We start from the raw sequence: 21,541 nt of genomic DNA, 5'->3' as shown, positions 1-21,541 counted from the left end.
TGTAGCGGGTCTCCGGCAGGGCTTCGCCGAGCTTCTGCGAGAGAGAGAGAGGTGTTGCAGGGGAGGAGGGAGGCGCCCAAGGCTTAGATGTTGCTGCCCTCCCTTCCCCCCACTATATATAGGGCCAAGGGAGAGGGGGGGGGGCGCAGCCTTGCCCCTTCCTTCAAGGAAGGGTGCGGCCAGGGGGGAGTCCTTCCCCCCCAAGGCACCTCGGAGGTGCCTTCCCCCTTTAGGACTCTCCCTTCTTTCTTATCTCTTGCGCATGGGCCTCTTGGGGCTGGTGCCCTTGGCCCATATAGGCCAAGGCACACCCCTTACAGCCCATGTGGCCCCCCGGGGCTGGTGGACCCCTTTGGTGGACCCCCGGACCCCTTTCGGCACTCCCGGTACAATACCGATAAAGCGCGAAACTTTTCCGGCGACCAAAATAAGACTTCCCATATATAAATCTTTACCTCCGGACCATTCCGGAACCTCTCGTGACGTCCGGGATCTCATCCGGGACTCCGAACAACTTTCGGGTTTCCGCATACATATATCTCTACAACCCTAGCGTCACCGGACCTTAAGTGTGTAGACCCTACGGGTTCGGGAGACATGCAGACATGACCGAGACGCCTCTCCGGTCAATAACCAACAGCGGGATCTGGATACCCATGTTGGCTCCCACATGTTCCACGATGATATCATCGGATGAACCACGGTGTCGAGGATTCAATCAATCCGTATGCAATTCCCTTTGTCAATCGGTATGTTACTTGCCCGAGATTCGATCGTCGGTATCCCAATACCTTGTTCAATCTCGTTACCGGCAAGTCTCTTTACTCGTACCGCAATGCATGATCCCGCGACTAACGCCTTAGTCATATTGAGCTCATTATGATGATGCATTACCGAGTGGGCCCAGAGATACCTCTCCGTCACACGGAGTGACAAATCCCAGTCTCGATCCGTGCCAACCCAACAGACACTTTCGGAGATACCCGTAATGCACCTTTATAGTCACCCAGTTACGTTGTGACGTTTGGCACACCCAAAGCACTCCTACGGTATCCGGGAGTTGCACGATCTCATGGTCCAAGGAAAAGATACTTGACATTGGAAAAGCTCTAGCAAACGAAACTACACGATCTTTTATGCTATGCTTAGGATTGGGTCTTGTCCATCACATCATTCTCCTAATGATGTGATCCCGTTATCAATGACATGTAATGTCCATAGTCAGGAAACCATGACTATCTGTTGATCAACGAGCTAGTCAACTAGAGGCTTACTAGGGACAGGTTGAGGTCTATGTATTCACACATGTATCACGATTTCCGGACAATACAATTATAGCATGAATAATAGACAATTACCATGAACAAAGAAATATAATAATAACCATTTATTATTGCCTCTAGGGCATATTTCCAACACTATATACGTATGGAGAGGACTAGACACGCTAGCTAGTAAGCAAATGAAGAAAACAGAAGATCGTCATGAACATATGCATACAGAGAGAAGTGATATCGACCACCTCTCCTTCTCCGAGAGATTGGTCGAACAACAAGTTCTCGTATATCTATCCGACACTACCGGCTACATATATACAATAATTATCTCTTACAATATAATCTCCTAATTAAATTGTAAGAACACAGGGTCCACATAGTATTCTCCGTTTTCAGCGATCACGTGGTCAAGGAAGAATGCCGTCAATTCCTTTTGAATTGCTCGCATACGATCTGGTGCTAGGAGTTCATCCCGCATCTGAAAGATCTAATTTGAAGAAGGAGGTCAATACATATATATATATATATATATATATATGAATAAATGAAACTCGACACACAAATGATGGTAATAAAATAAAATTGTGAATATTATTGCTTACGCACTTCATATTGTTCGTCAGAGTAGCCCCGCTCACAGGTCGTGTAGCGGATGGACTCGCAAATGTAGTATCCACAGTAATTATTCCCGGGTTCCTGCCACAACCACTTTACAAGAAATAGAGGTCAATCAAACTGATAAGCAAGCATGCTAAATGGTATTGATGAAACTAGCGCTTGAATCACTAGGAGATGCGCGGAACATGCTACTATAGTACTTACTTTCGGGTGGCTAAATTGCAGCTTCTCCGGCAGTCCCGGAGCTTTTTTGGTGAATTTTCTCCAAACCCTGCCAGACAAAAAAAACAATTACTTGATATCAGGAAATGAACAAAGTTGCTGATATGGTGGATAATGATCGATTTAACTTACTTCTCGAGCATTTGATGTCATGTCTGCATAGTCCTGGGGATCTTTTCGTCTCGAGTCTAAGATGGTTACTACTCCCTGCTCAAGCTTAATATCTAGGAGAATATAGTGGAAGCTGCGCACGCATGCATAAGTCATCAATTACATTACTATAACCTGGACTAATAAGGAAAACCGAATATGCACAAGACAGTAACATTCACTTGAAGTTGTAAGGAAAGAGTATTATATCTTTGTTTTCATTTATTACCAACGATCGTAGCAAGTTGGCCTCGGTATTTTTGGCATGATATTTAACCTGAGTTGCATCTATGAGATTTGTGTTAATGAACCCAATATCACCGATTTGTCTTTTCTTCAATTCGGCGATCTTCAATCTGCATAATATAGTGAGGATAATTATAAATACATGCAATGAAAGAGCTGACATATATAGAGAGACTTAATGACAGAAGTAGTACTACTTACAGACAGTAGCAAGTGATCGTTGATTTATCGAGGGCCTTTTGATTGAAAAACTAGAAGAACTCCTCAAATGGAACATTCAACAGTTCAATTCCAACGAGGTCATGCTCCGGTTTAACTCTCAGCGTCAAAGTATCCCTCCCCCCAGACTCTCTGCAGGTTTTCATGTACCAATCATGTAATCTTCGCATCATCGTTGTTAGAGATCTTTCATCTTTGACGAGAGGCTTCCCGTAATGGTATTTGTGTTCGTCCACCTCCAAGATTTCATAATGTACATCGTCGGGCAGGTAATCTCCAAGATTGCTATAACCGGGCACCATCCTTGGATCTGCAGCGACGATGTCGCTAGACACCTTGAGCGGGGGGCACGATTGGTTCGCTTGTTCGCCGAGCTGGGCAATTTTTTTCCCAGCTCGTCATTCTTTTAACCTTTGATCACTGACAGTACTTCCCGATCGCTCCGCTTCGGCAAATGTCTTTCCAATAATGCGCTCATAGTTGCCTTTCGGCGGAGACTTTGGTGGTTTTGTCAGGGCAGCCAGAGTGCGCTTCGCTTTCACCGGATCTACCTTCTCCTCCGGAGGTGGATGTTTCTTTGCTTTCACCCCTTCAAAGAAGTTCGTCACTTCGGCTTGCACGATCTTCGTGGTTTTCTCCTCGGTCCTCTCGTATGGTAACTTCTCTGGAGTCTTCAGAGAAGGACCGAATCTGTATTGCCTCCCGCCTCTGGCTGTACTGCTAGACGCCGGCAGAGCAGACGGAGCGGCTGCGGCTGTCTTCTTTCCTTGCTTACGAGGCGGAGGAGAAGGACTACGACGCGCCGGAGCGGCGGCGGGTCTCTTCCGCCCTTGCTGACAAGGCGGAGAAGGAGGAGGCTGGCTGCTCTGGCGCGTCGGCGCAGGCGGAGAAGGAGGCGGAGTGCCGCCAAGCGCCAGAGAAGGAGGCTGAGTGCCCTGATCACTCGCCGGAGGAGGAGGCGGAGTGCCGCCACGCGCCGGAGAAGGAGGCTGAGTGCCCTGATCACTCGCCGGAGGAGGAGGCGGAGAAGGAAGCGGAGTGCCCTTACTCGCCGGAGGCGTCCAGTTCGGAAGGTGAACGAGCTCCTTCCGCCATAGGCATGGAGTCTTCAGAGCAGCAACCAGCCGAGTCTCCCCTTCACCAGTAGGGTGGTCAAGCTGGAGGTCCTCAAATCCCTCCGTTATTTCATCCACCATCACCCTAGCATATCCTTCTGGAATCGGCCGGCAGTGGTAGGTTGCGCCGGGTTCAGGAGGTAAAACAGAGCCAACAGCCGCCTTGACTTTGAAGTTCTGCCATTGCGCCATAAGGTGGCAATGTTGAGACTCCGTGATAGCATCCACGGGGTAGCTAGCAGGAGCCGTCAAGACATGCTCCGGCTGAAGCAGCTCGGTGGAAGCCACGTTGCTTCTCCGCTGAGATGGCGGGGTAGCTTCGGGGGTAGTTTTGGCATGTCGATTGCCGTCTCGTTCCTCTAGCGCTTGAACCCTTTCGTGCAGCTTATGAATTTGGGTCTGCTCCACTTTTTTCCTCCTCTCCTGGCTTTTGTAACCGCCTGCGTCCGGAAAACCAGCCTTCCACGGAACGGAGCCTGGCGTGCCTCGTGTCCGTCCAGGGTGCTCAGGATTCCCGAGGGCCATTGTGAGCTCGTCGTTCTCTCTGTCTGGAACGAACGTCCCTTCCCGTGCTGCATCGATATACTGCTGAAGCCTCCTGACTGGTATTCTCAAAACCTTGTCCGTCCTAACGCACCTCCCTGATACAGGGTCCAATTTTCCGCCAGCCCCGAAGAACCAAGTCCGGCAACGGTCTGGCCAGTTCATTGTCTGTGGTTCGATCCCTTTATCAAGCAGATCATTCTCAGCCTTGGCCCACTTAGGCCGGGCTTTGAGGTAGCCACCTGACCCCGTGCGATGGTGAAGCTTCTTCTTCGCATCATTCTTCTTGTTTGTCGCTGACATCTTCTTACTCTTTTCTGATGTCTTGTGGGCCACAAATGTGGGCCAGTGATCTCTGATCTTCTCATACCGGTTGATGAATTCTGGTGTCTCTTCTTTGTCGACAAACGTTTTCAGCTCATTCTTCCACCTCCTGAATAGGTCTGCCATCTTCTTAAGAGCATGAGACTTGATTAATTGCTCTTTAACTGGCTTCTCCGGATCCTCCTCTGGCGGTAGGGTGAAATTTGCCTTCAGCTCAGTCCAAAGATCATCTTTCTGCATATCATTGACATAAGACACCTCAGGGTCTTCCTTCTTAGGCTTATACCATTGGTGGATGCTGATCGGGATCTTGTCCCTAACTAGAACCCCGCACTGAGCAGCAAATGCATCCTTTGTCCGGATGGGTTCAATCGATTGGCCGTCGCGCGCGATTGCTGTGATCTCAAACCTTTCATCCGAGCGCAACTTTCTCTTCAGGCCTCGTCTCTTTACCGAAGTTGTGCTCGATCCGGAGGGCTAGAAAAAAGAAGAAAGACGAGTCAGCACAGGCTTAACTAATATATTTACCTGGCCGGACTCTGTTCGGTCACCGGAGCCGTCACCACGGGCTCCTTCTTGCACCAGCATTGGGTCACCGGAGCCATCATAATCATGTCTTTCCTCCTCCACTCTTCGATCACCGTAGCCTGCTTCTTCACCCTGTTCTTCCAGACCATCATTGTCGTTAAGATACGACAAGATATCACCTCCGGCTAAGATTATGTCCCCCAACACCTCTTCTGCTTGCTCGTCTCGTCCGTGCTCCATTGTTTCTGCAAATATTACAACATGGCAATTATTACACAAACATGACAACAGGTGGATATATTAGTGCAAACGTAGACCTAGCTTATTCCGGGTTTGGGGTGGCCTCGGCAACGCTTCAAGGGTAGGGGCGCGGCGGGAGGGGGTAGGAGACCGACATGGTTTTTTTGCTAGGGTTTGGGTGTCCTCGAGAGTTTTGGTCGAGCGAGAGGGCCGGGGGGTGCTCCCGTGGTATAAGTTATCACGGTCGAGAGGGGGTATAAATATCGACCGTCCATCATGTCGAAGTTATCTGGGAGGGAGTTATATATATCGACAACGACGACATACATACATGGGAAAATAATGTTATCGGGGAGGGGGTATATCGACAACGACATACCCGATAAAAAATAAGAAGACGAAGAAGAAATAAAAAGAGGAGAAGAAGAAAGGAATAGAGGAGAAGATCGAAGAAAAAAAGAAGAAAAAGAAGAGGAGAAGAAGAAAAAATAGATATATCTATTTTTTTCTTCTTCTCCTCTTCTTTTTCTTCTTTTTTCCTCTTCTTATTTATTTCTCCTCTTCTTCCTCTCCTCTTCTTCTCCTTTCTTCCTCTTCTTATTTTCGTTTTTCCTCTCCTTCTTTTTCTTCTTCTTCCTTTCCTAGCTAGATACATAAAACTTTTCTAAAAATGTAACTTTTGCATATATAAAACTTTTCCTAACTCTTTTACAACCACAAACATTACTCCAACTTCATGACAGTACCTACACTCCATTTCACCAAAAACCTTCTGACCCATAGTTCAAAATTTTCAAATTTCATTCAAATGAAATTTGAACCAGATTCAAATTCCTTGCTGAAAACCTATTCAAATTCCTTTCTAAAAATCTAACTTTTGCATATATGTATTTTTAAAACATCATTACAGTTGAAAAAAATACATACATACATACAAAAAACATGTAAAAAATACATACATACATATATGAACATACATAAAAAAAATACATATATCTAAAAAGTGTATTTAAAACATCATTACAGTCGGCGACGGCGAGGGCGCGGGCGACGGCGACGACGGGCGTGGGCGACGGCGACGGGCGAGGGCGCGGGGCAGGGGCGGCGTGCGTCGGGGCAGGGACGGCGCGCGGCGACGGCGACGGGCGAGGGCGCGGGGCAGGGGCGGCGCGTGTCGGGGCAGGGACGGCGCGCGGCGACGACGTGGGCGAGGGCGCGGGCAACGACGGGCGCGGGCGACGGCGACGGCGGGGGCGTCGGGGCAGCCTGGCGGCGTCGATGTCGTCGAGGGGTCGTCAGGGGCAACTGCGAGATGAAGATGAAAATTTTCACAAGTGTTGGTTATATACCAAGAGCTTTGGTCCCGGTTCGTGGAACCAAACGGGACCAATGCACCCTTTAGTCCCGGTTCGTGCCACCAACCAGGACTAAAGGGGGTGAATTGGTACCGGTTCGTGGCACCAACCGGGACCAATACACCCCTTTAGTCCCGGTTGGTGCCACCAACTGGGACCAAAGGACATGTGCTGCCCGCGTCGCGGCCAAAGCTTGGTCCCACCTCGCTAGTTGAGAGAGCTCGAAAGTGGTCGCCAACCCTCTCGAGCTCGTCTCCATTGCCGGCTTACGGGCCTAATCTTGCACTGCTATGCCTGTGGGCCTGCTGGGCCTTTTGCGGGCCTGCCTGGCCCATTGATGGGTTTCTAGTCGTATTCAGGCCGTGGTGGCCCAGTAGGTGGCTTTTTCAAATTTTTTTCCCAGTTTTTTTGTTTTCTTTTTTTGCTTTATTTATTTTATTTTGTTTCTACTTAAAACAAAATACTTATTTATTTTATTTTATTTTGTTTCTAATTACTTATTTATTTTACTTTATGATAATTCTTTTTGCTATTAAAGTTTCTATCAAAAAAAGTTTTTTATGAAAATTCTTTTTGCTTTTAATGATTTTGAACAGAAAATACTTCGATAATTTTAGTTGCATCAATTTTATATGATTTTAGTTTCAATAATACTAGAGGTTTCTTATAATGTTTTGAACAGAAAATACTTTGTTAATTTTAGTTTCATAAATTTTATTAAAGTTTATTTTATTTTGTTTCTACTTATATATTTTAATAAAGTTTATATTATTTTGTTTCTAATTACTTATTTATTTTATTTGTTATTTTTCATGCATTTACTGATTTCTTTGAGCTATAAGACCCTAAAATTGAAAAGCATTTCAAATGAGCTAACGGACAATGGTATCATACTCGTGGGTTAGAAAGTTGGCATGGTATCATCATAATAGTTGCGGGAGAAAGTCTTCACTTTCCCTTCGCTTGTGTCATTTGCTTATTGCGCCGTAACCATGGATAATCTTCATCGTTTATCAGGATGCTTGGGTCAGCCTTGACTTTGAAGGGAGGAATTTCATGAAACTTTTCATAATCTTCAGACATGTCTGTCTTGCCCTCCACTCCCACAATGTCCCTTTTTCCTGAAAGAACTATGTGGCGCTTTGGCTCATCGTATGATGTATTCGCTTCCTTATCTTTTCTTTTTCTCGGTCTGGTAGACATGTCCTTCACATAGATAACCTGTGCCACATCATTGGCTAGGACGAACGGTTCGTCAGTGTACCCAAGAGTGTTCAGATCCACTGTTGTCATTCCGTACTGTGGGTCTACCTGTACCCCGCCTCCTGACAGATTGACCCATTTGCACTTAAACAAAGGGACCTTAAAATCATGTCCGTAGTCAAGTTCCCATATGTCCATTATGTAACCATAATACGTGTCCTTTCCCCTCTCGATTGCTGCATCAAAGCGGACACCGCTGTTTTGGTTGGTGCTCTTTTGATCTTGGGCGATCGTGTAAAATGTGTTCCCATTTATCTCGTATCCTTTGTAAGTCAATACAGTCGAAGATGGTCCCCTGGACAACGAGTACAACTCATCACAAACAGTGGTGTCACCTCTGAGACGTGTTTCCAACCAACTGCTGAAAGTCCTGATGTGTTCACATGTAATCCAGTCGTCACACTGCTCCGGGTGTTTGGAGCGCAGACTGTTCTTGTGTTCATCGACATACGGGGTCACCAAGGTAGAGTTCTGTAGAACTGTGTAGTGTGCTTGAGACCAAGAATGCCCGTCCCTGCATATTATTGAGTCCGCTCCTAGTGTGCCTTTTCCAGTCAGTCTCCCCTCATACCGCGATTTAGGGAGACCTATCTTCTTAAGGCCAGGAATGAAGTCAACACAAAACTCAATTACATCCTCTGTTTGATGGCCCATGGAGATGCTTCCTTCTGGCCTAGCGCGGTTATGGACATATTTTTTTAGGACTCCCATGAACCTCTCAAAGGGGAACATATTGTGTAGAAATACGGGCCTAGAATGACAATCTCGTCGACTAGATGAACTAGGACGTGCGTCATGATATTGAAGAAGGATGGTGGGAACACCAGCTCGAAACTGACAAGACATTGTGCCACATCACTCCTTAGCCTCGGTATGATTTCTGGATCGATCACCTTCTGAGAGATTGCATTGAGGAATGCACATAGCTTCACAATGGCTAATCGGACGTTTTCCGGTAGAAGCCCCTTCAATGCAACTGGAAGCAGTTGCGTCATAATCACGTGGCAGTCATGAGACTTTAGGTTCTGGAACTTTTTCTCTGGCATATTTATTATTCCCTTTATATTCGACGAGAAGCCAGTCGGGACCTTCATACTGAGCAGACATTCAAAGAAGATTTCTTTCTCTTCTTTCGTAAGAGCGTAGCTGGCAGGACCTTCATACTGCTTCGGAGGCATGCCGTCTTTTTCGTGCAAACGTTGCAGGTCCTCCCGTGCCTCAGGTGTATCTTTTGTCTTCCCATACACGCCCAAGAAGCCTAGTAGGTTCACGCAAAGGTTCTTCGTCACGTGCATCACGTCGATTGAAGAGCGGACCTCTAGGTCTTTCTAGTAGGGTAGGTCCCAAAATATAGATTTCTTCTTCCACATGGGTGCTTGTCCCTCAGCGTCATTCGGAACAGCTAGTCCGCCGGGACCCTTTCCAAAGATTACGTGTAAATAATTGACCATAGCAAGTACTTGATCACCGGTACGCATGGCGGGCTTCTTCCGGTGATCTGCCTCGCCTTTGAAATGCTTGCCTTTCTTTCGACATTGATGGTTGGTCGGAAGAAATCGACGATGGCCCAGGTACACATTCTTCCTGCATTTGTCCAGGTATATACTTTCGGTGTCATCTAAAAAGTGCGTGCATGCGTGGTATCCCTTGTTTGTCTGTCCTGAAAGGTTACTGAGAGCGGGCCAATCGTTGATGGTTACAAATAGCAACGCGTGCAGGTTAAATTCCTCCTGTTTGTGCTCATCCCATGTACGTACACCGTTTCCATTCCACAGCTGTAAAAGTTCTTCAACTAATGGCCTTAGGTACACATCAATGTCGTTGCCGGGTTGCTTAGGGCCTTGGATGAGAACTGGCATCATATTGAACTTCCGCTTCATGCACATCCAAGGAGGAAGGTTATACATACATAGAGTCACGGGCCAGGTGCTGTGATTGCTGCTCTGCTCCCCGAAAGGATTAATGCCATCCGTGCTTAAACCAAACCATACGTTCCTTGGGTCAGCTGCAAACTCAACCCAGTACTTTCTCTCGATTTTTCTCCACTGCGACCCGTCAGCGGGTGCTCTCAACTTCCCGTCTTTCTTACGGTCCTCACTGTGCCATCGCATCAACTTGGCATGCTCTTCGTTTCTGAACAGACGTTTCAACCGTGGTATTATAGGAGCATACCACATCACCTTCACAGGTAGCCTCTTCCTGGGGGGCTCGCTGTCAACATCACCAGGGTCATCTCGTCTGATCTTATACCGCAATGCACCGCATACCGGGCATGCGTTCAGATCCTTGTACGCACCGCGGTAGAGGATGCAGTCATTAGGGCATGCATGTATCTTCTGCACCTCCAATCCTAGAGGGCATACGACCTTCTTTGCTGCGTATGTACTGTCGGGCAATTCGTTATCCTTTGGAAGCTTCTTCTTCAATATTTTCAATAGCTTCTCAAATCCTTTGTCAGGCACAGCATTCTCTGCCTTCCACTGCAGCAATTCTAGTACGGTACCGAGCTTTGTGTTGCCATCTTCGCAATTGGGGTACAACCCTTTTTTGTGATCCTCTAACATGCGATCGAATTTCAGCTTCTCCTTTTGACTTTCGCATTGCGTCCTTGCATCGACAATGACCCGGCGGAGATCATCATCATCGGGCACTGGTTCCTCTTGATCTTCAGCAGCTTCCCCCGTTGCAGCATCATTGGGCACATCGTCTGGTTCCTCTTGATCTTCAGCAGCTTCCCCCGTTGCAGCATCACCGTATTCAGGGGGCACATAGTTGTCATTGTCCTCTTCTTCTTCGTCGTCTTCCATCATAACCCCTATTTCTCCGTGCCTCGTCCAAACATTATAGTGTGGCATGAAACCCTTGTAAAGCAGGTGGGTGTGAAGGATTTTCCGGTCAAAGTAAGACTTCGTATTCCCACATGTAGGGCATGGACAACACATAAAACCATTCTGCTTGTTTGCCTCAGCCACTTCGAGAAAATCATGCACGCCCTTAATGTACTCGGAGGTGTGTCTGTCACCGTACATCCATTGCCGGTTCATCTGCGTGCATTATATATAATTAAGTGTGTCAAAAACCATTACAAAACATCATGAATAGATAATTAAGTGACCAAATTAATAGAAGTTCATCATCACATTAAAACCAAAGTACATACATAGTTCTCATCTAACAACATATAGCTCTCCAGAGCATCTAATTAATTAAACCATACATTGAAACTATGTAAAACATTTCAATGCGAAAACAAATGCGATCATAGTCGCAACCAAGGTAACAATTGATCCAACGGCATAATGATACCAAGCCTCGGTATGAATGGCATATTTTCTAATCTTTCTAATCTTCAAGCGCATTGCATCCATCTTGATCTTGTGATCATCGACGACATCCGCAACATGCAACTCCAATATCATCTTCTCCTCCTCAATTTTTTTATTTTTCCCTTCAAGAAATTGTTTTCTTCTTCAACTAAATTTAACCTCTCGACAATAGGGTCGGTTGGAATTTCCGGTTCACATACCTCCTAGATAAATAAAATCTATGTCACGTTGGTCGGCATAATTTTCATAAACAATAAATGAACCAATAGTTATAAAGATAATATATACCACATACGAATCATAGACAGGACGAGGGCCGACGGGGGCGGATACCAAAACCATCGCACTATATAATAACAAGCAATACAATAGTAAGAAAATTAGACAAGTATCTATCTAAAGTAAGAATTTTTTTCTTTCAGAAAGAAGATAAGAACAAGAGGCTCACCACGGTGGTGCCGGCGACGAGATTGACGCGGGCGATCGACGGCGGTGAAGACGGGAATGGGACGTGACGGGTCGCTAAACCTAGACAAATCTCGAGGAAAATGGAGCTTTGAGGTCGAGCTTCGAGAGGAAAAAGCTTAACTACTGTGGCTCGGGCATTTCATCGAACACCTCATGTGCATAGGAGGTGAGCTAGAGCACCACAAAGCCCTCCCCTCGCCGGCCAGAGAAAAACAGAGCACTCCAGTGCTCTGCTCGCGGGCGATGGGTATATATAGGCACCTCATTGGTCCCGGTTCGTGGCATGAACCGGGACTAAAGGGCAGCCTGTGGTCCCGGTTCAAGCCACCAACCGGAACCAATGGTGGTGGGCCAGGAGCGAGGCCCATTGGTCCCGGTTTGTCCCACCAACCGGGACCAAATGGGCCAGACGAACCGGGACCAATGCCCCCACGAGGCCCGGCAGGCCCCTGGCCTCACGAACCGGGACCAGTGCCCCCATTGGTCCCGGTTCTGAACTGAACCGGGACTAATGGGCTGACCCGGCCTGAACCAAAGCCCTCTTTTCTACTAGTGACCCTATCTAGTTTTTTCCTTCTAATTTATTTTTTCTATTTGGCAAAACTTGTTGGAAGTTCCCAGATTGAATATAAGGGTACTGTGGATCTTTGGGAATTGTTTCAAGAAAAGCGTTGGACACTTCCATTTTTGGCCAAATTTTGACTGAAAATGGCTCTGAATTTGAATTTTTATTCCAGTTTTTTTTTCTATTCGTCAAATCTTGTTGAAAATTTCCAATATTGAATATAAGGATAGTGTGGATTTTTTAGATTTTTTTAAAAAAATTCTGGACAACTTAATTTTTTGGCCAAATTTTGCCAAAATAGCTCTGGATTTGAATTTTTGTCCCAACTTTTTTTTTCGGAAAAATTTGTTGAAACTTTCCCAGATTGAATATAAGGGTAGTGTAGTGTAGATTTTTGAGAATTGTTTCAAAAAATTCTGGGCACTTTAATTTTTTGGCACATGGGTGACGTGGTGGCTGACTGGACTGTTTTTTTATTGCGAGAAGGCTGACTGGACTGTTGACCAGGCAAAAACCGGTCCAGTGTTGTTTCTTCCAATTTTGATAGTTCAAGGTTGTAAAATAGACGGTTTCACACTTCCAGAACTTTGGTGATAGTTTGTAACATGGACTTCTCTCTAGAAACAAACAAAAAAAAACTTCGACAAACCACAATCAGTCCTGATGGTAAAATCACGTGCCCCATGTCCGTTCGCCGGTGCGAAAGGAAGCGGCGAGGCGATGCCACCGCCGACCGGCCGATGTGACCACGCACGGCAGAGTATTACTCCTAACTCAGACCCCAGTAGCATTCACCGTGTCAGTCATCCTCCAACTCTGACGATCTTGCTGTCTTTGCTATCCAAGTGGTGCAGTTCGCATGTGTGGAGTATGCAAGAACCAAGACCATGAAAAATCTCTAGCGTTCTTTACGCTGCACTGTTCTCGTCGACTTCTCGAGGAACTACTAGACTATCACAAGAACAAGTACACAGATGAAGAAATAAGGTTCCAGCCACCGCGGTCCATGGAGTTGATCTAAGAGTTGATTAAAACGCTGGATATTTCAGCCCATGGTCAGTCTAAATTGTCCTATATTGGGCATGCGTGTAAAATACTCTCTGTTCATAAATGTAAGACGTTTAAAGATTGCATGGTCAGTCTAAATCGTCCTCTTTCGGTGAACACAGGGAGTAGGGAGTACATATGAAGTACCTTCAAATTTTCCAATCACGACATGATGTGAGCTCTTGCCAAAAGTAAACAAAAGGCTGAGATTCTGTAAGCTGGTCGTTGGACACAACTTGGTACACAGGGTTACGGCTACGACAAATTTTTATAACCAAGTTTTTCTTAGGAACCAGGAGGGGTGCAATTAAGCGTTTACCCTATATAAATAAGCACTGTTATTTAAGAAAAAACTGATTTATTTTTCTAAGCATCTTGCATTGTAGAAGGCCTTAAAGTTCCATCTTCATTCCCGCCTTTGTAACCACGCTTGATTATGCTCCAACGCTAGTAGTCTCTTTGGTTTATCATAGGCCCTTCGTTCCTGAGAAATACAAACATAACTTATTTAGGCAGCATCATATTCTCATGAACACTATAACTACTTAGAAACAAAAGTACCTCATAATTCAATTGCAGCGCGCGTGCTTCAGTATATGGTTCATCTTTTTCTGGAATTTGCACATTTAATTTGTAGTGGCAGGGGCAGTTGGTGTAACAGCAGTAAACCAAGTTTTTCTTAAGAACCAATGCATATTTCTACAGGAGGGGTGTAATTAAGCGTCTACCCTGTATAAATAAGCACTGATGTTTAGGAAAAAGCTGATTTATTTTTCTAAGCATCTTGCATTGTAGAAGGCCTTAAAGTTCTGTCTTCATTCCCGCCTTTGTAACCACGCTTGATTATGCTCCAACGCTAGTAGTCTCTTTGTTTTATCATAGGCCCTTCGTCCCTGAGAAATACAAACATATCTGATTTAGGCAGTATCATATTCTCATGAACACTAGAACTACTTAGAAACAAAAATACCTTGGAGCGCGCGTGCTTCGGTATATGGTTCTTGTCTTTTTCTGGAATTTGCACATTTAATTTATAGCGGCCCGGGCGGTTGGTGTAACAGCAGTAAACCAAGTTTTTCTTAAGAACCAATGCATATTTCTACGGGAGGGGTGTAATTAAGCGTCTATCATGTATAAATAAGCACTGATGTTTAGGAAAAAGATGTTTATTTTTCTAAGCATCTTGCATTGTAGACGGCCTTAAAGTTCCGTCTTCATTCCCGCCTTTGTAACCACGCTTGATTATGCTCCAACGCTAGTAGTCTCTTTGGTTTATCATAGGCCCTTCGTTCCTGAGAAATACAAACATATCTGATTTAGGCAGCATCATAATCTCATGAACACTAGAACTACTTATTAGAAACAAAAGTACCTCATAATTCAATTGGAGCGCGCGTGCTTCGGTATATGGTTCATCTTTTTCTGGAATTTGCACATTTAATTTGTAGCGGCAGGGGCGGTTGGTGTAACGGCAGCAAACCAAGTTTTTCTTAAGAACCAGTGCGTATTTCTACAGGAGGGGTGCAATTAAGCATCTACCCGGTATAAATAAGCACTGGTATTTAAGAAAAAAACTGATTAATTTTTCTAAGCATCTTGCATCGTAGAAGGCCTTAAAGTTCCGTCTTCATTCTCACCTTGGTAACCACGCTTGATTATGCTCCAACGCTCGTAGTCTCTTTGGTTTATCATAGGCCCTTGGTTCCTGAGAAATACAAACATATCTGATTTAGGCAGCATCATATTCTCATGAGCGTTAGGACTAGTACTAAGAAACGAAAGTACCTCATAATTTAATCGGAGCACGCGGGCTTCTGTGTATGGTTCATCTTTTTCTGGAATTTGCACAGGTGTAGCGGCGGGGGCGTTTGGTGTAACGGCTGTAGAGATGTCCTCTCACCATCTAAGTCATTCACGGAGGAAAAATACATGGCGGAGAGTAAAACCTGAATGAAACAGAGGAAAAATAAGTCACGAGTCCCCTGAAAACAATGCAGGAGCACTGGAGCGGCAAGCTGAAACCAAAGGAGGGAAGAAGCAAAACTGTAAATTCTAGATCAAAAAATGTATATGCATGCCGGCCAAAAAATGCAAAGGAGGATAACGATTCATCTGTTTTTTCAACTAATGAAATAAAAATAATGGAGACAGGTGGCTCGCAGAAGCAGATTACAGACAAAAGGTGGAGGCTTGGAGCTCCGTGGAAGCTGGAAAAGGGGCAGATGCAAAGACTGCTGGACGGGCACCTTCAGACGCAATGGGTAGCAAATCGATTGCTGAACTGATGGAAATTGCTGTAGGTCTCTCTAAGAACGCTTAGAACGGAGATACATGGTACAGTGTAGGAGGGAAAACAGAACCTTCTCATGTGAACGCTGGGCTGCCGGAACTGCCCGGCATCCCAAAACCAGGATAACGTGGGGCATTGGGGAATAACCCGGCAGTTCGAGAGGCTTAGGATCCGCGGATGCGGGAGGACCCCGACTTACTCTTCGGTTATCGTCGTCTTTGGGTTAGGATTTTCAGCTCTGGTTCAGATACACACGCAAGTAGATTGGCATCAGCTGCCACAACGAAGCGAAGAGACCGAAAACCATTGGTTATGTGAAAAGCCAGTGCTGCTCGAGATGGCTGGTTTGGTTTTGGATTCACAAGTGAAGTAGCATTGGCATGGGCATTCGTTTGTGTGTCAGCGTGCTTGCTGGTAAGTTACTCCGCACCACAACCACCTGTGACTACTTGGGAGCAACTGGACCGAAAAACGATGCAAAGCACAAAAACTAGGAAAACACATCGAGCATTGCTCACAATGCTGGTGCTACAAGTGTGCTGCAACAAGACAGATACCAAACATACTAGTGTAATCGAATGTAGGTAGAAATGCCAAAATTTACTGCTTGTATAACGCACTAACATACAAAAAAGGTAAGAGGCACCAAAATTTACCAGCTTATATAACCTACAAATCGAACTTAAGATGGAATGAAATGCCAAGTCATGCTTATGTGAAAAGCCATTGCTGCTCCAGATGTCTGCTTGTAACAAGTCCGCAGCAGATCAAAAAATAAATATGCATGCATGCTGGCCGAAATGCAAAGGAGGATAACGAATCATCTGTTTTTTCAACTATAGTAAAAATAATGGAGACAGGTGGCTCGCAGCAGCAGATAACAGACAAAAGGTGGGGGCTTCAATTTCCGTGCAAACTGGAGAAGGGGCAAACAAATAAAAAGATTGCTAAACGGGGCACCTCCAAACGCATTGGACAGCACAGGAGCAATCAGCACGGCGCATGAGCAGTTAGCACAAAGCCTGGTGGTGCAGCAATCAGAAGAAAACGAGGCTCTGAACTCACGGAAATTGTTGTGGGTGTGGGCGCGGGAGGACCCTGAGACTTACTCTTGGGTTATCATCGTCTTTCAGTAAGGCTTTTCAGCTGTAGTAGGTCGGATACACACGCAAGACTGGCGTCGGCTGCCACAGCAAAGCAAAGGGACTGGAAAAACCATTGCTGCTCGAGATGGTTGGTTTGGCTTTTGATTAACAAGTGAAGCAAGCATTGGGCATGGGCATTCGTTTGTGTGTCAGCGTGCTTGATGGTAAGTTACTCCAAGTCCGCACCACAACCACCTTTGACTACTTGTAAAGCACAAAAACTAAGAAAACACATTGAGCATTGTTCACACGGACCTACTATGTTTACGCTTGGTACCAGTCACCCAAGCCTGCCTGCCGGTGCTGAAAGTGTGCCGCAACTAGATAGATGACAAACATACTAGCGTACTACTAAAACGTATGTAGAAATGCCAAAATTTACAGCTTATAACACACTAACATGCAAAAAGTAGATGCACCAAAAATTACCAGCTTATACCCTCCAAATCAAGCTTAAGATTGAACACAATGCCTAGTCACGCACCATAACTATTCCATGCTTATTATTATCGTTAACTTTGCCCTTGCATTACTGATGAATGCAACACATTTCGACAGGGTTTCACCACTGACGGGCGTCGGGGATTGTGTAATCATGCTTAACAACTGTACTGAATTTGGTGCACATGCCTTTGTGGAATCCGTTTGAGCAGGTCTTTGTCCTAATGAGATCGACGCATCTACTGATTCGATTGGTCCGTACAACTGCTACCAATAATAGGCAAGACGACTACCTTTGATAGTAAGTAGTGTTCGAACTCCCTGTCACGACCAAGTACAGTCCGAATTGTGTCCATACTCTAACGATCCATTTACATCGCTGATGATCCTCAAGGATGAAGCATCTTCTTTCCCATTACTCTGCATCCGTTCTGCCACAAAAAAATATAATTGGGTTACTAAAAACTGTGGAAGGTGAAGATGGAGGAAACGTAGTATAGCTAGAATACGAAACTGCTCTGCTTGAACTGCTAACAAAAGAAAACTGCTTGTAAACAAAAAGAAAACTTCTCAAGGTAGCCCCTGCATACAGTTTAGCACAAGTTACAACTAAATGTACAGAAGCAACAAAAGTACTGTATAAAAGACCAAATATCATACTTCAATGCCGTGGTAACTACATTCTTAAAAGTATGAGACCCTGGTAAACATATTGGCCCTGCTCATTCAATTATTCAAATTCTGAGAAAATTGAAACGATGGTAGAAAACATTGGTTTATAGCTGATAGAAACCACAAGATTGTCCAGCCAATTGATATTAGCTCTTCCCAGCCTAAACAACAAGATGAAGCCATCTGACAAGGGTGCATTAATTGCAAGGCTGTCGATCATGGGAAAATAAGCAATTTGACACATACTTCTACAGTTTTACTTAATAACATAATGGTATTATGCACTAATGCCAGCTTAAACAAGAAGACAGAAGTCATCTGACAAGGAAATGTGCAATGCAAGGTAAGCTGTCCAACATAGGCAAGTACTCCTCAAGTCAATAGTTCAATCTCTACCATGCTACAAAAGGTTTATGCCCCAAATTAATGTCAGTGATGTCCAAGTTACGGAAGAGTGGATCCTTTGATCAGAAGGGTATGCATTGGCAATCATGGGAAAACATGTTAATTCTGAAAGGTCGAGGTGACATGAGGCATTGGCATCCGTGATTCTAAATATTTTAATGACGCAATGCTTGGCAAGAAAGCTTGGCGTCTGCTGCACAATCCTACGAGTTTATGTGCTCAAGTATTAAAGTGAAGATATTACCCAAAACACAGATTTCCTCGTCGCTGATTTGCCTACCGAGTGCTTCTCTGGTGTGGAAAGCTATCTTGTGTGGCCATAATGCACAAAAGATGGAGCTTCTATCTATCCCAAATGTGGAGGATAGATGGACTGCAGGAAACCCCAGTAAAGAGCCGATGGGGTGGGTAAATGATGACTCAATCACCCATGTCTCAGAATTAATTCATACTGGAAGCCCTTAATGGAATTTTAGGCAACATACACGTAGATGTGGGTATGCCGGATACCAGACTGCCTATCACAGATGACAAGAAACCGTCTACTGCGTACTTATACAAACTACTCACCTTCAGGGGAAGAAACTGCATGTTGGCGCCATATATATGGGATAAGATTATACCGAACAAGCACCGCATCTTTCTATGGATTGCGTTCAGCGACAGACACAATACAAGAGATAACATGCTTAGAAAAGCATTGGACAAAGTTGTGACACACAATGAATGCGATCTATGCCCAGCTGCAGAAACTATGAACCACATCTTACTCCAATGCAAGCTTGCGGAAGCTGTGTGGACCAAGGTTAGGCTAAAGAAGCTAGCAATCTCTTGAACAAAAGCCCAGGAATAGTTCACACAGAGACAGAGTTGGCACACAGAGTTGGGAATAGCCCGTCGATTCGGAATTACCTCAGACATCGGAACCCGTGGAATAGCCGTTGGAGGCGGCAGACCCACGGCGGCGGAGGCGGCGAGATCCGGCACGGGGATGGGGTGGGAGAACGGGCTGGGGCGCGGGCGGGACACGGGACGCTGGGGAGCGCACGGAGGCCTTGTCCTCCCTCTCGCGCTTGCGGGCCTCGCGATTGGCGTCCCTGCACGCACGCAGTGAGAAATCGGTTGGGCAACCGTGGAATCAGCAAGGGCAGCAGCTAGGTCGTACCTCTTCTTGCGGCGGCGTTCCTGCCGGGACGGCTTGGGGCGGGAGCGCCGGAAGAACTTGGCGACGACCTGGACGACGGGCGCGAAGGCGGCTGCGACGTCGCGCACGCCGGCCAGGAGGATGGAGACGGCTGTGACGGAGGCGCGCGCCGCCCGGCCGCTGGCGGTGCGGATCCTGATGAGAAGCTGAACTGCCTCTTCGGCGGCGTCGGCGAAATCCTCCGCCGCGCCGGCCAGCTCGCGGAGGGCCCACATCCCGCTGGCGCCGGGGAAGAGGAGGGGGGATGGGGATGGGGATGGGTAGGTAGGTGAGGTGGTCTGTGGTCTGCGGTCTCGTCCCGTTCCCGTGGGGTGCGGGTCGGGTGTGTTGACCCCTTTTAGATTAGATGGAGCAAGTGCGGCGCGGCTCTGCCCGGTGCGGTTTGCTGGCCCTGCTCTTCTTTCGAACCTCCGACGAGCGAGGAAATTCGAATTAATCGGCTAATTTGGACCTACCAAGTCAGTCAGTCAGTCAGCCACGGTCTTTTTCCGGTCTTCTTCTAATACTAAGATATAAGAAGAAATGAGTTGGACCAATAACTAATAAGCAATTTTTTCCTAAAGCAGAGATTTTAGAACATCTACAGCCGGAGCTCTCATATCCGCCCCAAACTTCGGGCTGCCTGCGGACAAAAAAACACAATTCTACCCGATGAGGGCTAATATGGCCCTGATATGTCTCCAACGAATCTATAATTTATGAAGCATTCATGCTATTATATTATCTGTTTTGGATGTTTACGGGCTTTATTATACACTTTTATATTATTTTTGGGACTAACCTATTAACCGGAGGCCCAGCCCATATTGCTGTTTTCTTGCCTATTTCAGTGTTTCGAAGAAAATGAATATCAAACGGAATGAAACCTTCGGAAGCGTGATTTTTGGAACGAACGTGATCCAGGACTCTTGGAGTTGAAGTCAAGGAAGCTTCGAGATGGCCACGAGGGTGGAGGGCGCGCCCCCTGTCTCGTGGGCCCCTCGTGGCTCTCCTGACTGACTTCTTTCGCCTATATAAGTCCATATACCCTAAAAACATCGAAGAAAAGAATAGATCGGGAGTTCCGCCACCGCAAGCCTCTGTAGCCACCAAAAACCAATCGGGACCCTGTTCCGGCACCCTGCCGGGGGAGGGGGGAGGATCCCTCACCGGTGGCCATCTTCATCATCCCGGCGCTCTCCATGACGAGGAGGGAGTAGTTCACCCTCGGCCTGAGGGTATGTACCAGTAGCTATGTGTTTGATCTCTCTCTCATGTTCTTGATTAGGCACGATCTTGATGTATCGCGAGCTTTGCTATTTGTAACGCCCCGGATTCGATGCGCCAGGTGTCTTCCAGTTATTCCCCGTCGTTGCCATGTCATTTGCTTGCGTGTTGCATTTTGCCATGTCATCATCTGCATTTCATCTGCATGTTTTTCAAAACTTGCATCCGTTCGGGTTCCGCCGGTTCTCTCCGTTGTCCGTTCTAAGCCCAACCACTCTCGCACGCGCCCGTCGCCCCTCTCAGACCTTGTTTCGTGAGCGGGAGAAAAACATTCTCGGAATGGGCCGAGATTTGCCGAGTGGCCTTGGTATATCACCGGCAGACCGCCCGTCAAATTTCGTTCCATTTGGAGGTCGTTCGATGCCCCAGCGGTTAACCGCGTAGCCCGAAACCCCTCTCTCTTTGCACCACAGCCCCTCTTCACCACAGCCCATGAGCCCATCCAAACCCCCTCCTTGCTCTCCGCCGTTCGATCACGATTGTGCGGGCGAAAACCGCACCTCATTTGGACTCTCCTAGCTCCCCCTATCTATAAATATGTCCCTCTCCCCCAAAATCCCGGATGAACCCTAGCTTCCACCTCCCCGCGCCGCCAGACATGTCCGCCCGCCG

General features: G+C 46.3%; 1 protein-coding gene across 6 annotated transcripts; it reads right to left on the bottom strand.

Annotated features, from left to right (window-relative positions):
• Positions 1 to 13,632: 13,632 nt before the first annotated feature.
• On the bottom strand, positions 13,633 to 19,989 carry LOC123051128 (uncharacterized). 6 transcript variants are annotated; one of them, XR_006423953.1, is made up of 6 exons: positions 19,625 to 19,989; positions 19,372 to 19,556; positions 17,676 to 17,813; positions 14,879 to 15,452; positions 14,068 to 14,798; positions 13,633 to 13,990 (listed from the first exon to the last, which is right to left on the bottom strand). XR_006423953.1 is itself a non-coding variant. In XM_044473924.1 (4 exons), exons 1-2 carry the CDS (start codon positions 19,876 to 19,878, stop codon positions 19,373 to 19,375), a joined length of 438 nt encoding a protein of 145 aa, XP_044329859.1. In that variant the 5' UTR covers positions 19,879 to 19,989; the 3' UTR covers positions 13,633 to 15,452; positions 17,676 to 17,813; position 19,372. The 6 variants fall into 6 exon arrangements, 1 of the variants encoding a protein (XP_044329859.1); XR_006423951.1 differs by having other exon boundaries at positions 13,633 to 14,399; positions 14,477 to 14,798; XR_006423952.1 differs by having other exon boundaries at positions 13,633 to 14,798; positions 14,879 to 15,061; positions 15,144 to 15,452.
• Between the last annotated feature and the right edge of the window lie 1,552 nt (positions 19,990 to 21,541).

The sequence above is a fragment of the Triticum aestivum genome, chromosome 2D, assembly GCF_018294505.1.
Source record: "Triticum aestivum cultivar Chinese Spring chromosome 2D, IWGSC CS RefSeq v2.1, whole genome shotgun sequence".
In the NCBI taxonomy this organism is placed as follows: domain Eukaryota; kingdom Viridiplantae; phylum Streptophyta; class Magnoliopsida; order Poales; family Poaceae; genus Triticum; species Triticum aestivum.
This window is presented reverse-complemented; position numbering and strand designations above follow the sequence as displayed.

Excerpts from the sequence above, each read along its gene's own strand:
- LOC123051128 (XM_044473924.1), bottom strand. The coding sequence starts at position 19,878 with ATGTGGGCCCTCCGCGAGCTGGCCGGCGCGGCGGAGGATTTCGCCGAC. Across the intron at positions 19,557-19,624 it reads GAACGCCGCCGCAAGAAGAG|GGACGCCAATCGCGAGGCCC; the intron begins GTACGACCTAGC and ends GCGTGCGTGCAG.